This window comes from Glycine max, chromosome 3 (assembly GCF_000004515.6).
Source record: "Glycine max cultivar Williams 82 chromosome 3, Glycine_max_v4.0, whole genome shotgun sequence".
NCBI classification, from domain to species: Eukaryota; Viridiplantae; Streptophyta; class Magnoliopsida; order Fabales; family Fabaceae; genus Glycine; species Glycine max.
The window spans coordinates 41,232,636-41,247,233 of NC_016090.4; the positions used below are offsets into that span (position 1 = coordinate 41,232,636).

General features: G+C 29.8%; 1 protein-coding gene across 1 annotated transcript; it reads left to right on the forward strand.

Moving 5' to 3' along the window:
* The first annotated feature begins 8,446 nt into the window (after window positions 1–8,446).
* On the forward strand, window positions 8,447–11,413 carry LOC100785241 (cytochrome P450 76A2). The gene is made up of 2 exons (XM_003520629.5): window positions 8,447–9,488; window positions 10,681–11,413. The coding sequence occupies exons 1-2, from the start codon at window positions 8,559–8,561 to the stop codon at window positions 11,299–11,301; spliced, it is 1,551 nt and encodes a 516-aa protein (XP_003520677.1). The 5' UTR covers window positions 8,447–8,558; the 3' UTR covers window positions 11,302–11,413.
* The last annotated feature ends 3,185 nt before the right edge of the window (window positions 11,414–14,598 follow it).

Here is a 14,598-nt window from a genome sequence, read left to right on the forward strand (position 1 = left end):
ATTTGACTCTTTGAAAATAATATGTATTTATATTTATAGGATAAAAATGTAAAATTACAATAATTATTGATTAGAATTACGAAAATAAATTCAATTTTTTTTAATCCACATTATAATAAGACATTTAGTAGTTGGGTAAGAGCACGTGGATTTTTGGCAAGCATATAATAAGGTGATGGCGTGATGGGTAATGGCACATGGGTGGGGGCAATGGGTGGTACACTGTACCGGTTTCCATCTCCATTCGAAAGCATTCCGTAGAGTTTCCACCAGTATGGTAATGGATGTTGTCGCAAAAAGTGAAGGAATGGTTTCAGCTTTTTTCTCTTTCATCGTGAACAAATGGTTATTGCATTACGAATTTATAATGACACCCTAAAGAAAAAAGGGTTAATAAAGCAGAGGGTCGTGGCGAGATTGGCGTTCCAAATTGTTTGATATTTTGCTTTGAGCGGAATAAAATCTTTTTAACACAGTTTTTTTATTAGTTACAACTTATGTAGATTGCATTAGTTTGCAAATAACATTCAAAGAATTAGATTCTTATTCACATGTCTAATGACATCTACATACTACATAAAGAATGTGGGGAAAAAAATGTTAGAAATTGTTATCCTTGTGTTCATGAATTCAACTACTAGAGTCACCCGTCCGTTGCCAATGAGTGATTGCACTTTGCCTATGTTGTAAAATTAGGATTTGAATTGATGATTCCATTATAGTAAACTCATCCTTGTCAAAGGAGGCATTTTTCTTAATTTTACACGAGAGATGCACGAGATTCGATCTGCATAGATATGTTGTAGTATTAACTAAGTCAGTCAATAATTTATATGTTCTTTTAAATATAAAATAACCGTTTAGCACTAATATTTATCAAAATCATAAATATGATTATTCATACCAATTTCTATTATCTAAATCGATACAGAAATTTCTTGTCAATTGGCTGACGAAGCAAGACTCGATAAAGCACAACAGAAGCAGAAACGGGCAGGATTCATGTTTTTAATTATCATTTGAAAATGGGGCAAAGAATAGAATCTGAGTTTAAGAACTTTGTGCATAGAAAAAGGCCAAAGTTGAAAAATTATTGGGTATTATACATCATTCATATATAATTGTGACAAAACCAAGTGTTCTAGTAACTTGTGCTGATCTAACTTCTAAGAGATAGACGAGACGTGCTTCATGCCCTGACAAAGAAATACTACTAATTTGCATATAGAGACCAAAAAACTGTGTCAGATTGCAATGATAGATAGATAGTGTTGATTTTGACTTAGTTTAATTGATGCAACTGCCACGGTTGAGCATGGATTGGGAAAAAGAACAAGCGAACGAAGATGGAAAACATGGTGACAAAAGCACAGTAATTTGTGACAGCCAGCAAGCGATAGAGACAAAAGATTGTGGCAATTCTACTGTCTTAGATTCTCTGTTTATTGGGAAGGTAAGTTGCATGCCGTATCGTTTAGCAGTTAGAACATTGATTTGATTTTATATGTATGTATGGCATTACTACAGTTCCAGAACTGTATTCCTTATTTGGAAGATATTTCAAATTTATACGCGAATACCAATTCAAGATATGTAAGGTGCACTCGGAAGGTTGAGAATCCTATGCATATTGTTTTTGAAGGGTCATTTTTCAATATTTCGTATAACTCTTTTTTACGCCTGAATATCAAATTTGTCCAAAGGTGAGTTTAATTGAACCTTTCTAAAGAAGGCATATATTGCTTTCCTACCCTGTCTTCTTTTCTTTAAATGGAATAATTAAAAGTTAAATCAGGTTGTTGAGTGCATTTGAATTTTTTATTGCCTAAACCTTGTTTGTTAATTATGTATACTTGATGGTCAGAATAGAGATTGCGATTAAAATCCCAAATCATAACAAGCATATGAAAAATAGAGGAGAATATTTCAAGGTCTTGAAATTATTCTGACCTTGAGACTTTTACATGTAACCTACAACATAAGTTTCAAGGTTTTAAAGGTATTTAGAAATGTAAGCATTTATTGATTATTGATATTCATTAAGCATTTTTTGAAAAAGTCGCACTCATCCCTTATATATAGGAAGAGTTGTGAAAAATTGAATAATCCATCTTAGCAAAGAATCATCCCCAAGAGAGATAGTGGGAGAACTCTTGTATCTCCCTTTGAAAGAAAGAAAATTGATTACTATGAGACATTCATTCTGGTTGTCAAAACAAGTACAATGAGAGTTATACTAGCAACGACAATATACTTTAATTGGTAAGAAACAATAAAACCATGAATTTTAAAATGTAGAGTTTAACAAAACAATATTCATGAGACAACCTAAAGGATTTGTGAACCCAACGTACTCTACCTCAGCACACATGCAATCTTAAAGTTTGATATGTTATGTAAGGTTTCTAACTTTCTAAGGCATCCCAAAGGTTTAATATACCCTTTTATCCAAATACAAACAATACTACTACCAAATGGGCAAGGCACTAAACCTTTGGGGCATATTCCACTACTACATCTTGAAAGTTAAATTAAAGGCATTGCAAGAGATGATACAAGGCACCCCAAGGTCACGCCTGTCTAAAATCTGATTACATTTTTTTTCCTATCACTAATATGGTATCCCAATGTTCAATACCTCTGTATGCAAATACATTTTAAACTACCGTTTGGGCAAGGTTCTAACTTCTAAACCTTTAGGCTATATTGCAATACTACATAAAAGTGAATTAAAGGTAATGTAAGAGATTATAGAAGACACTACCAAGTCACGCCTATCTAAAATATGATTACATTTTCCTTTCTGTCATTAATTATTGAGGATCATTATGTATCAAAATAAAATAAAATTGAGGATCAGTTTAGTTTCAATGTGGGCTCAGTATTTCTTTTTTCATGTAGAATTTTCTAAAAGAAGGCAATTCCTATTGATAAATATAAATATATTTGTATATCCAACAGATTAAGCTTTTGGGACAATTTATTCACGACAACCATAGTCCGGTTACTCAAGTTACCGACCTGGAAAATTTTCCCCACTACCGAATTTTCATAATCTAAAAAACACTGATAAAAAAAGGAGATGCCTGCAGATTCATAAGCAAATTGATCATTATCATACCAATGAGTTTTAGTATAGTTAGTTGTATAGGAATCGTTGTAAACTCATATCTTTCTTCGATTTTTATGAATAAAATAAAAATGATCGTTATGATTCTTTTTTAATTTTTGGTCCATTACTATGATTCGTATGAGGCGGAACTTAACCGTGTGTTATATGGGCTTCGTAGACGAGCCATTACTGTTAGGCTAAAACTTAAAACTCACGAGTTTAGTTTTCCAAGATATCTCTGCTCCTCATACATTTCTACTTGCACCTCGATAATTTTCAAAATACCAGCATTGCCCTTAACATGTTTATTAGTTCCTCTCAGCCTTTTGTACTTCCGTCTAGTTCCAGCAATCACCCCTCACTCGCAGGTCAGTGGCAAAGTTACTGTTTGAGGTAAGTTTGTAAACTTTTTTCAAATATGCTAATATTTCTAGATTGAATAATCCAAAAAAAAAAAATTGTGCTCTTACGGATTGTCTCTTCTAGAATTATACAAACATAATTTCGGATTAAGTAATCCGAAATTATGCTTTGTTCCATAATTGAAGGTGGTGTTTTTGTATGTTTCGGATTTGACATTGGAACTGTTTTTAGAATGTTCCGGAAGACATTTACGGATTCAATCAAGTTATTATGCTTTGTGGCAATTCTACAGAATGTCGATTTCAGAAATCCAATCTATACTAATCTCTGCGGCCCTGCCACGCATATTATTTATATATGAACTAAAAAGTTAAAATAACTACGCCCTGTTGTTGATATACTACTAAATGCCATACATCAAGACACGTACCAACCAACCTACTATACCCCACTAAAATTCAGCAACAAGGCATTATTGCAGGAAGTCAGGACACGTGTGCTGTTAAATGGAGTGCACCGGGTTTTACACGTGGAAAGCAAATAATTATTCAGCAATGAAATATTTGCTCTAGGAAAGATTATGTTTGTTATCTTCTTCCTGTTTGCAAGTATGTCAATCTATGAAACACAGACACTTCATTTTCTTGTCGTGTTTGGTGTTCGACACGTGTCTATGTCAGTGTTCGACACCGATACAATACACATATTACGTTTTATATTTTGAACATTACAGATGTTTATGTGTCCGTGTCCATGTCGTGTCTGGTGTCTGTGTTGGTGTTGATGCTTCGTAGATGCCAACTTGTATATAGTAAGATTCTAGTTTTACGGAATCAATTTATATTTGGGATTGGGTGCACTTTTGTGTACAACTTTTCTGTGGGGGAAATACTTTCAAAAGGAAGGATAAAACATTAAAACATCATACATGTTATGTTTATTGTATGGGAAGGTATCAGTTTATTTGTAATCTAGTTTTTATGGCACAACCTGTGCAGGTAAGATGTACTAATATATAATAATAAAAGAAAAAAGGCACGTATCTACCAACTTATTCAAAGTTCAAACCGCAAATGCTATAGCTCACGAGAGCATGATGAGTGATGATCCTAAAATGCTACCCAGTGACCATCGAGATTGAAGCCCAGCCACTGAGTGTCGGTGAGTTTCTAACCTATAATAACAAAGAAAGAATAAGAGGGTATTTTGGGGCTTTAACTTTGTTTTAAAATTAAAATGGGGTGCAGGAAGCAATTGGCAATTGTGAATGATGTAAACCCAGTATAGTTTTCAGGTAGGGTCAACACAGTCCGTGATGATGTCGATCTCATAGCCCAAACATAAGAACTACCAAAGATAATTCAGCATCCGTATATAGCTAGATAAGATAGGGGAAAGAGTCGCTATTTAAGCCATGTTTGTTTTTGGCTTAAATTGACCGGAGTTCTTATTCACCAAAAAAAAAATAAAAAATACCAGAGTTCAGTTTCCTGTATCACAATTAACTTTTAGTTTACAAATAATGAAGATAGAATGGATTGAGCAGGTGTAACTGACAACTGCTAACTTTGAAACTTTCAGCAAATCAAAACTGTGTTAAACCTGATTTGAAATTTTTAACTGTGTGAGTTATTATAAATTTTGGTATTTATCTTCTATGCCTATAAATAAATAAATAAATCAATCTATCAAATTGAAAGTAAGATAAAAAAAAAAGATCAGATTATATCTGTCCAAGTGAGAAAAGAATTGGTTGATGCTTTTTTTTTTTAAGGCAAAATAGTATATATATATTAAACGAGAAGGACCCTGTAAGTCACTAGGTTATTGAGGCAATAATTTTCGGTTTCCAATTTTTTTTTATATATTTTTTAATAAATATTTTTTTATAAATTATGTTACAGAATGATATATTATTTATTGTTGTTTTTATTAACAAAGACAACAAATAATTTTTTTAGGGCTTCAATTTTTTTATAGATGTAAGTATTACTATAAATAATTTAAGTGTAAGTATTATTTATTTTAAAAAGTTAAAAAAATTATTTTACATCTATTTTGAATCCTACCTCTTTATTCTCTAAAAATATATTATTAAAATTAATATAGAGTTTAAATTTAATGAATAAATCTATAATTGATATATATGAAGAAGAAAAAATGTTTTGGTGCAAATGTTGATATCAAAATCATATATTTAACTAAAATTCTATTGGTATCAACCATTTTGTATTTATATTAGATTAATGTACATCTTTAATGGAAAGAAAATATGAAATCATGCTTGATTTTTATTTAAATTCTAAAAATTGAAAAATATTAGATAAGAATAAATTGAAAAAAATAGTATATTACACTTTGATTTATTTTTTAAAATAAAAATATTTCAAAATGCATACTAAAAAAATTATACTCTGACTAAAATATTACATTATATTGAAATTTTATTTTAAAAAAAATACATCGTTTCTAAAATAATATTAATAACACTTGTGACAATAATTATTGTTAAAAAAATTAAAACTAAAATGATTTAAATCTTATATGACATTACCTATGTGAAAAATAAGTTGATTGAATTTTCCGTTTTATATATTACAAATAAAATATTATAAGTATTTAAATATTAAATTTTGATGAACATAAAAATTTGACCTTAGGTCTCCTGACGTCTAGACACGACCCTCTAAACGAGATATGGGAATCAATCACAAGTAGTGACAAGATCCCCAACCCAAAGCAGTACATAGAAACAAGGCAAAGCCCAAAGCAAAAGATAAACCACACCACATAACATGTCAGGGACCATAACCAGTTATCCTCTACACCATACACGAGATCAAAGATGCAGCAACCTGTCAAGCAGCAGATCTGAGACACAGAAGAGCTTGCTTTTTCCAATTCCAAGATCAAACACTTCTTGGACTGATAGACTGCAATCATAAAAGAGGTATTTGAATTTTACTTTGTACCAAAGATTAAAGTCATCCAAGCCTGCAATTAATTTTTAAGTTAAAAGTAATTAAGAACTTAATTCGGCCACCCAATAAAATGTTGTCAACTAATTAAAAACTTAATGCAACTAAAACATAACATTAAGGTTATATTGGGTAAAATTATCTACAAGTTAAAAAGTTATTTTGAAATTAAAAAATTAACTTATTAAATTAGAAATATTTGATAAAATTAACTTTTTTGATAATTAAAAAAAGTGTAAAATAATTAAAAAATAATAAAATCATAATGTATTTAAAAATGTTAGTTGAAAGTTAAAAACTAGTTTATTGAACTATAAGTATTTGATAAAGTTAACTCTTGAAATAATTGAAAAGTATAAAATAATTAAAAAATGATAAAATTATAATTTATTTGAAAATAATAGGTAAAAAATTTGATAAATATATTAAAAATAAAAAAAAACTAGAAGCTAGCTTTAAAAAAGTATTAAAAACTACTGAAAAATTATTAAAAAAATAATTCATCGAACAGTCAAATAATTATTTTGAGTTAATAAAAGATTAAAAATAAATTAAAATGTTTTTTAAATATAACAATAATAAATGGGTAGGATATATATAATTAAAAACTTAATTCTACCTCCCAATAAAACACTTCCAATTTATTAAAAACTTACAGTAACTAAGGAGTAAAAGATTAGAGTGATCAATGCGTGTAAATAATTTTCCGTCGGTTTAGCTAGCAGTAATCTGTTAGAGGATAGTAGTATGATTTATTGGAAGAGAGGACGGAAGATTTTGAAAACTTTTGTCATGTGATTTGCTTATTAATTATATCAGGCATCAAGCACCACTTTGGAGGCTTCAACCAGAGGAAAGTCAATAACCTGTGAATGGTTTACATGACTTGTAGGAATTCGGTTCTTTGGTTACCTGTAAATTAGGAATGTTTATGGTTAGGTTTTGTTTTAATTTAAAATAAAATTTGAATTAAACTAAATTAATATTTTATTTTTGTAGATTTTATTAAAATATTATTTTATTAAATTTATATTTTTTTATCTTTTAAATTAAATTATATTTAAAATTTGATAATAATCATAAATTTATTGATATATTAAAATTTCCAAAATAAAAATATATTAATTTTTTATTTATTTTAAACAAAATATACCTTAAAAAATTATTAAAAAATAATATATATTATATAAGTTTCATATGGATAATAATATGAAACTTAAATAATATATATATATATATATATATATAACAGATAACATTACAATAATATAAATATTGTAGTTTAATTTAGTTTAAAAAATAAAAATCATAAACCGAATCAAATCAATTGATTTAAGAATAAAGTATGATTTGTTTTTTTTTATTGATTTGGATTTATAAATCTCATGCCAAAATACTCCATTTTCAATAACGGTAATTGCACCCCAGGACTCACCTCAACTTTTTTCAATAAGATCTTCTGCCACATCAACTTTAATGTTAAATTGAATGTAAGATAAGAAATAATATGACATGTAATTAAGAACCTTAAATAAAGCATAATAAAAATATATTTTTTTTATCTCAAATACTAATATAATTTTTTTTTAATTTATTTTATTTTATTTAATATTGTTATCTCTAAAATAATTTTCATTTAATTGAAATTTTTAGTTCTTATGATAACAAGTTGAAGTTTCAATAAAGAATAAATTCAGAAAAAAAATTAAGATTAATACAATCAATTAACGTGAGAAATTTGTTTTTTGTTATATCTGATAGCAAACGAAGTACTAGTAATTGGTTTGGTAAAATTATCAGTTACCTTGAACATTACGTGAGACTTTAAGCATTGGGAGGGTAAACACATGCAGAGAGACAGAGGTACAGTGATGTTTATTGGTGCACACTTCTCATTTTCTTTTCTCTCTTTATTTTATTACATTACATCATGAATATTGTGAATTACTAATCTCTCCTCTCATATATCAACATTCTACACACGAGAGTGGTGACGGAATCTTCCTTGGGCGTTTATATATGCACTGAGGAGGTAGTGATGAGAGACAGCACCAAATTTCCAACAACCCATTAGACAAGCTGGTTCCCAGAAATCAAATCAAATCATGGCGTGGACTTCAGAACATCCTTCACTCTTTCTCCTACTCCTGTCTCTGTCTCTCCCCCTCTTCCTCTTCCTCCTCCGCCGCCGCAACAGCAAAACCTCATCCTCAAACCATCGTCTTCCGCCGGGACCACCGGGCTGGCCAGTCTTCGGAAACATGTTCCAGCTCGGAGACATGCCTCACCGCACCCTCACCAATCTAAGGGACAAGTTCGGCCCCGTGGTGTGGCTCAAAATCGGCGCCATGAACACCATGGCGATTCTCTCCGCCGAAGCCGCCACCGTGTTCTTCAAGCACCACGACCACGCCTTCGCGGACCGAACCATAACCGAAATCATGCGTGTCCACAACTACGACAAGTCATCCCTGGCCCTCGCCCCTTATGGCCCTTACTGGCGCCTCATGCGGCGCCTCGTGACCGTGGACATGCTCGTTTCAAAACGCATAAACGACACCGCATCCATCCGTCGGAAATGCGTAAACGACATGATCAACTGGGTGGCGAAAGAAGCGAGCAAGTCAGAACATGGTCGTGGGGTCCACGTGTCGCGTTTTGTTTTCCTGATGACGTTTAACTTGTTCGGGAACCTGATGCTGTCACGGGACTTGTTTGACCCGGAATCCGAAGACGGGTCGGAGTTTTTCAGCGCGATGATGGGGCTGATGGAGTGGACGGGGCACGCTAACGTGACCGACCTGTTTCCGTGGCTGAGTTGGCTGGATCCGCAGGGACTGAGGAGGAAGATGGACAGGGACATGGGGAAGGCGCTGGGAATCGCGTCCAGGTTCGTGAAACAGCGTTTGGAACAGCAGCTGCACCGTGGCACCAACAAGTCAAGGGACTTCTTGGATGTCTTGATTGACTTTCAAAGCACCAACAGTCAAGAAGCACTCAACGTTTCAGATAAAGATCTCAACATTTTCATATTGGTACATACATATTCATTCCTTCATTCCATATAGATTCCTCCTTTGTTCAATGTTTACAGGAATAGTTTATTATATTTTTTAATAATGATACCCAGATATTCTATTATTTTAAGACAAATATTAATTAGTATTTTTAGGTTAACAACACACCATAAATTAAAAGAAGAAAAACATTATTAAGATGCTTAAAATAATATTTTCTATAATTTTTTTTACATTTTTTTTGTTTTATATAATAATTTTTTTCTTTTAATTTCTTAATCAAGATAATCAAAATTCTTATTTTAAACGCTTCATCAATATTTTTTTCTTTCTATATCTCTCTTTTTATCGTATCATATATTTTATTATAACTACTTTTTTTCTTTCTTTTCTTTCTAGGTGTTGTTAGGGATTTGGAGTGTTTACTAAACTTTTTCTTATATTTTTATAAGTTTTTTTTTAAAAAACTGTTTTAATAAATTTTCATTTTATAAAAAATTACTAGAAGTATATTTAATGACATGAAGATAAAAATATGAGTTAAATAAGTTTTTTTTCTCGTCAAATTTTTTACTTACTTATTTAGAGTTTTTTTTGTTTATTTTTATTGTTCATAAATTAATCTCTATGAGATTAACTTTTTGTCCCTTTATTTCCATTTTTAGTCTCTTTTTGGAAGTAGTTATTAAAATGAAAAAAAGATTAAAAATGAACAAAATTAGCTACTAAAATGACGTAGTTTGATGTGATTGAAAAAGGTTTTTGGCCAGTACATGTATATACAAGAATAAAATGTTAAATCAATGTCAATCTCCAAATTATGCATTAGAAGGCTATTGTTTATTCAAACTTCTTTTATGTATATAGATAGTTGAATTTCAACCTAAGATTCCATTAAACTTCTCAAACCCCACCACTAACAATCAACTTATTCAACACAAGAAATTAATATGTTTAATTATTTTGAATATTATTTAAATTTAATTTTTGATGAAAATAATTATTAATCATACTTTATTAATATTATGACTGCACTTCTAATGAACAGTGAAGATCTTTTTTATCCTGATAAAAAGAAAGAAAGCTTAAAGAGAAAAAAAAAAAAAACCACCACCAACATAACCTGAATGGGTTATTTAGTCAAACTTGTAAGTTATTATTGATAGATTATTTTTGAAGTCCTTATCATCCAATCCAATGATGTGGACAGGAAATGTTCTTGGCTGGGTCAGAAACAACGAGCAGCACAATAGAGTGGGCCATGACGGAGCTTCTGTGCAACCGGGAGTGTCTGTTGAAGGTGAAAAGGGAGCTGAGTTGGGTGGTTGGGTGCGGAAGAGAAGTTGAAGAGAGCGACATAGACAAGCTTCCGTACCTGCAAGGTGTGGTTAAGGAAACACTTCGCTTACATCCTCCGATTCCGTTGCTTGTCCCTCGCAAGGCCACGGAGGACACAGAGTTCATGGGATATTACATACCCAAAGACACGCAGGTTTTCGTGAACGCGTGGGCGATTGGGAGAGACCCCAGCGCCTGGGATGAACCATTGGTCTTCAAGCCCGAGCGATTTTCTGAGAATAATAATATTGATTACAAGGGGCACCACTTCGAGTTTATTCCGTTCGGGGCTGGAAGAAGAATGTGTGCGGGTGTGCCTTTGGCGCATAGAGTGCTTCACTTGGTGCTGGGATCATTGCTTCACCGTTTCGATTGGGAACTTGACTGCCACGTCACGCCCTCCACCATGGACATGAGGGACAAGCTCGGCATAACCATGCGAAAGTTTCAGCCCTTGCTCGCCGTCCCAAAATTAATTGTCTCTTCCTCCTGAATTCTTTTTTCAATTCAAACCTATGGATCAATTTGTTTTTTTACAACCCAAATTGTCACCACTTTTGTTGAAATAAAATAAATATTTCCTCCGTGGCAGGGAGTCTTGGGAATACGGTTGTTGATACTTGCAAAGTTTGGGAGAATAAATATTGCCACTATGTATTCAAAAATAAATATCTAAGGCCAATAATATCATAATTTTTATCGACAGAAAATACCAATGGAATTAATTCACTTAACTGATAGTTGTATTTATTAATACTACTCATAATTTAATCTATAAAAATGACTTAGTATAATTTTAATACTAATTAGTGAATCCATTCACTTTTATGTAAAATGGCTGTATCACTCATTAATAGATTTGACAGTAAATTAAGAATATAAAAGTTAACAATTAATTTATTTGAAATGATATAATTAACACAAAAAAATATGATCTCATTTGTATTTTTATATAAAAGATTGGAAGTAGTAATTAAGCATATTTTGTAATATATATATAAGTTAATAACTATTCTAAAATATGAAGATAAATATAATTGAAGAGGTTGACCAAAAAATATAATCAAAGAGTAGGAAATACTAGTAACATACTTTTTTGAAAATATTTTTTATTATTGGTTATAATTTATGGAAAATTATGAACTCTTGTGGGTTCTACTTTGTCTTTAACTAGTTTCTCTTTTAATAATATAATATCTAATAATTTTTAACTAATAATAAAATTTGTGTTTTGAAAAATATGTTGTTGGCACTTCCTGAAGAGTAAAACATAATGTTTACATTTTAATATTATTTATGCATTGCTCGATTCAAATCGAAATTACATTAACCACTTTATATGCATTTTTTATTCTTGAAAAAAAAAATCTCACTTCTGTTGGATAATTTGTTAATATAATTTTTGTACCAATATTGTAGAAAGAATGAAACTTCCTTCACAAAAGAAAGCGAAATTTTCAAACAGAACCCAAAAACACAATTTAAAATAGGTTTAAATGTTTAATTATTTTTTTATCTCTAACTTTTTATTTTTTGAGAAATTTACCTCAAAAAGATGAATTTGACGTAAAAATTTTAACAAATTTATAAATTTTATTCTGATTATTTTAGTAATAACATAATTGTCCTTTTTATTCTTAATTTTTTTGGGTAAATTTTACAACATTTTTTTTAAATTTTTAACGAATTTTATTCCTATTCTTTTAAACAAAATTTACCTCAAACTTTTGTAATTGTTAATGAATAAATGATCGAAGGTAAAATTCATAAGTTTTTTATAAATTAAAAATAAAATGTAGTAAATTAATTTGTTAGAAAATAAAATTTATAAAAAAATTAAAATAAAAAATACAACTAAGCCTTTAAAATACCTCCATCATCACACTAATAAAAAAAAATACCTACTCCATCATCACAAGCCTCTAACGTCTTGAGAATCTTCTTTGGGGAACAAAGAGAATATGCTATCTATACCAAACAATTTCATATTTTATTTTGGGGGCAGGGTCAGGGGATGCCATTTTCTGGAACCATTATACCCGTTGCCTTGAGATGTGGTTTAATTGAATTTAATAATTAATAATAAAAAATGTTTTCCAATGCCTACAGGTGAAGGATTGAACTTTTATCACATAGTTAAGGTATAAGATTATTTATAAATCATGTTATATTTTATTGGTACCAAAACATTTAAATATAGTTTCACCTCAGAAAATGTTAAAACATTTGGGTTGATGAATAAAACTTAAACATAATATTGCAAATAGTATTGATATTATTTTCTAATTGAAATTACTATTTTATTTCAATAATTTTTATACTTATCTCGATGACTAAAATTCACTGTATTTATTAAGGTAAACTATAGATTGTAATTAAGAAAAACACCAGTAATATCTGACATACTAATTATAGCTAAATTTTGTCAAAATCTAATTTACGCTTAAAAATATTGCTACATATTAGATTTTTTTAGGGTAAATTTATTTGGGTGGAAATTAAATTTTATTATAACAAATAATTAATGAATAAAAAATAGTATTAGGTGCATTAATAATTAATTAGTTTATTATTCTCATGTTCAATGTTTAAAATAGCTTAGGAATAATTTATTAAAAAGTTTACAATTTTTTTTCTTAAATTTCAAGTTAAACCAAACGTGCACCAAAAAATATAGTAACCGAAAAATATAGTATTTTTTTTTCTGAAAAATATATCTATAGTATAATTGCTATTCGAAAAACCCAACTCAAGGGTGGTCTATATCAACATAAAAGATCCAAAAACGTCGGGTTGGAAATGGAATCTCCTCGAAAACCTCGGACCTGGCTCTTTAGATCCCTTTCAGACTATGCGAGATAAAATGAATCATGCGATGGATTAAAAAAATAAAAAAATAATGAAACAAATTTATTAACACAAAATTTACACCATGTTAATAACTTGGAGATAAAATAGAGTGTCCTTAATCATGCTGTTCTAATTTACTAAAAACCTTGGCCATAAGATTGGTTTGTTAATGTTTTCTAGGAATGACTCAAATTTATATTTAGTTGATTACAAATATCTTGAAAATATCTATATGTTTTTTTGGGATTAAAAAATTTTCACATTGAATTTTAATTAAAAAATTTGTAAATTTTAATTATTTATTATATTAAATACTATAATAAAAGTAACATAATATGTTTATGACCGTCAAATCTTTTTTTTTTACTGAATGTAAAATCCTTTTTCTAATTCAGAAAATTGGATTTTCACCTCTCCCATAAAAACAATTATATGGGAAACCTAGGTGAAAAAAATATCTTAAAAAAATAATGTTTTTTTAAATACTATTATTTTTTTAAAATAATAAATTAAACATGATGATGAGAAACAAATATTTCTAACCTCGGATTAATGGAAACTAAATTTTTTCCATGTACTAAATGCCCCTTGTGTGTACTTGTGAGACCCATTTAAGAACCCAAAAAGAGGTTTTCGGTTCAAGATGCTCTTATGATTTCTCTTAGGCCACCAAGGGGAGGGAGTTTAGTCATCAGTGTGAAACTTGATAGATGGAAGCAGCTGAAAAAGAGATATAATAAACACAAAGATTTTCTTAAATCAATGTCATTGAGACATGGGTTAAAAACCTATAAAAATATTTATTATAAATATTATAGGAGAATGTAAAAAAAAAAACACAATTTTATGAATTCTAATAATTATTTTTCTCTTTTTAATCGTTTAATTAATGTTCTAAAGATACTTATTAACATTTGTTGTGATAAAATACCACGATAGA

Coding starts and splice junctions, on each gene's coding strand:
- LOC100785241 (XM_003520629.5), top strand. CDS start 8,559: ATGGCGTGGACTTCAGAACATCCTTCACTCTTTCTCCTACTCCTGTCT. Junction 9,489..10,680: donor ATCTCAACATTTTCATATTG/GTACATACATAT, acceptor TGATGTGGACAG/GAAATGTTCTTGGCTGGGTC.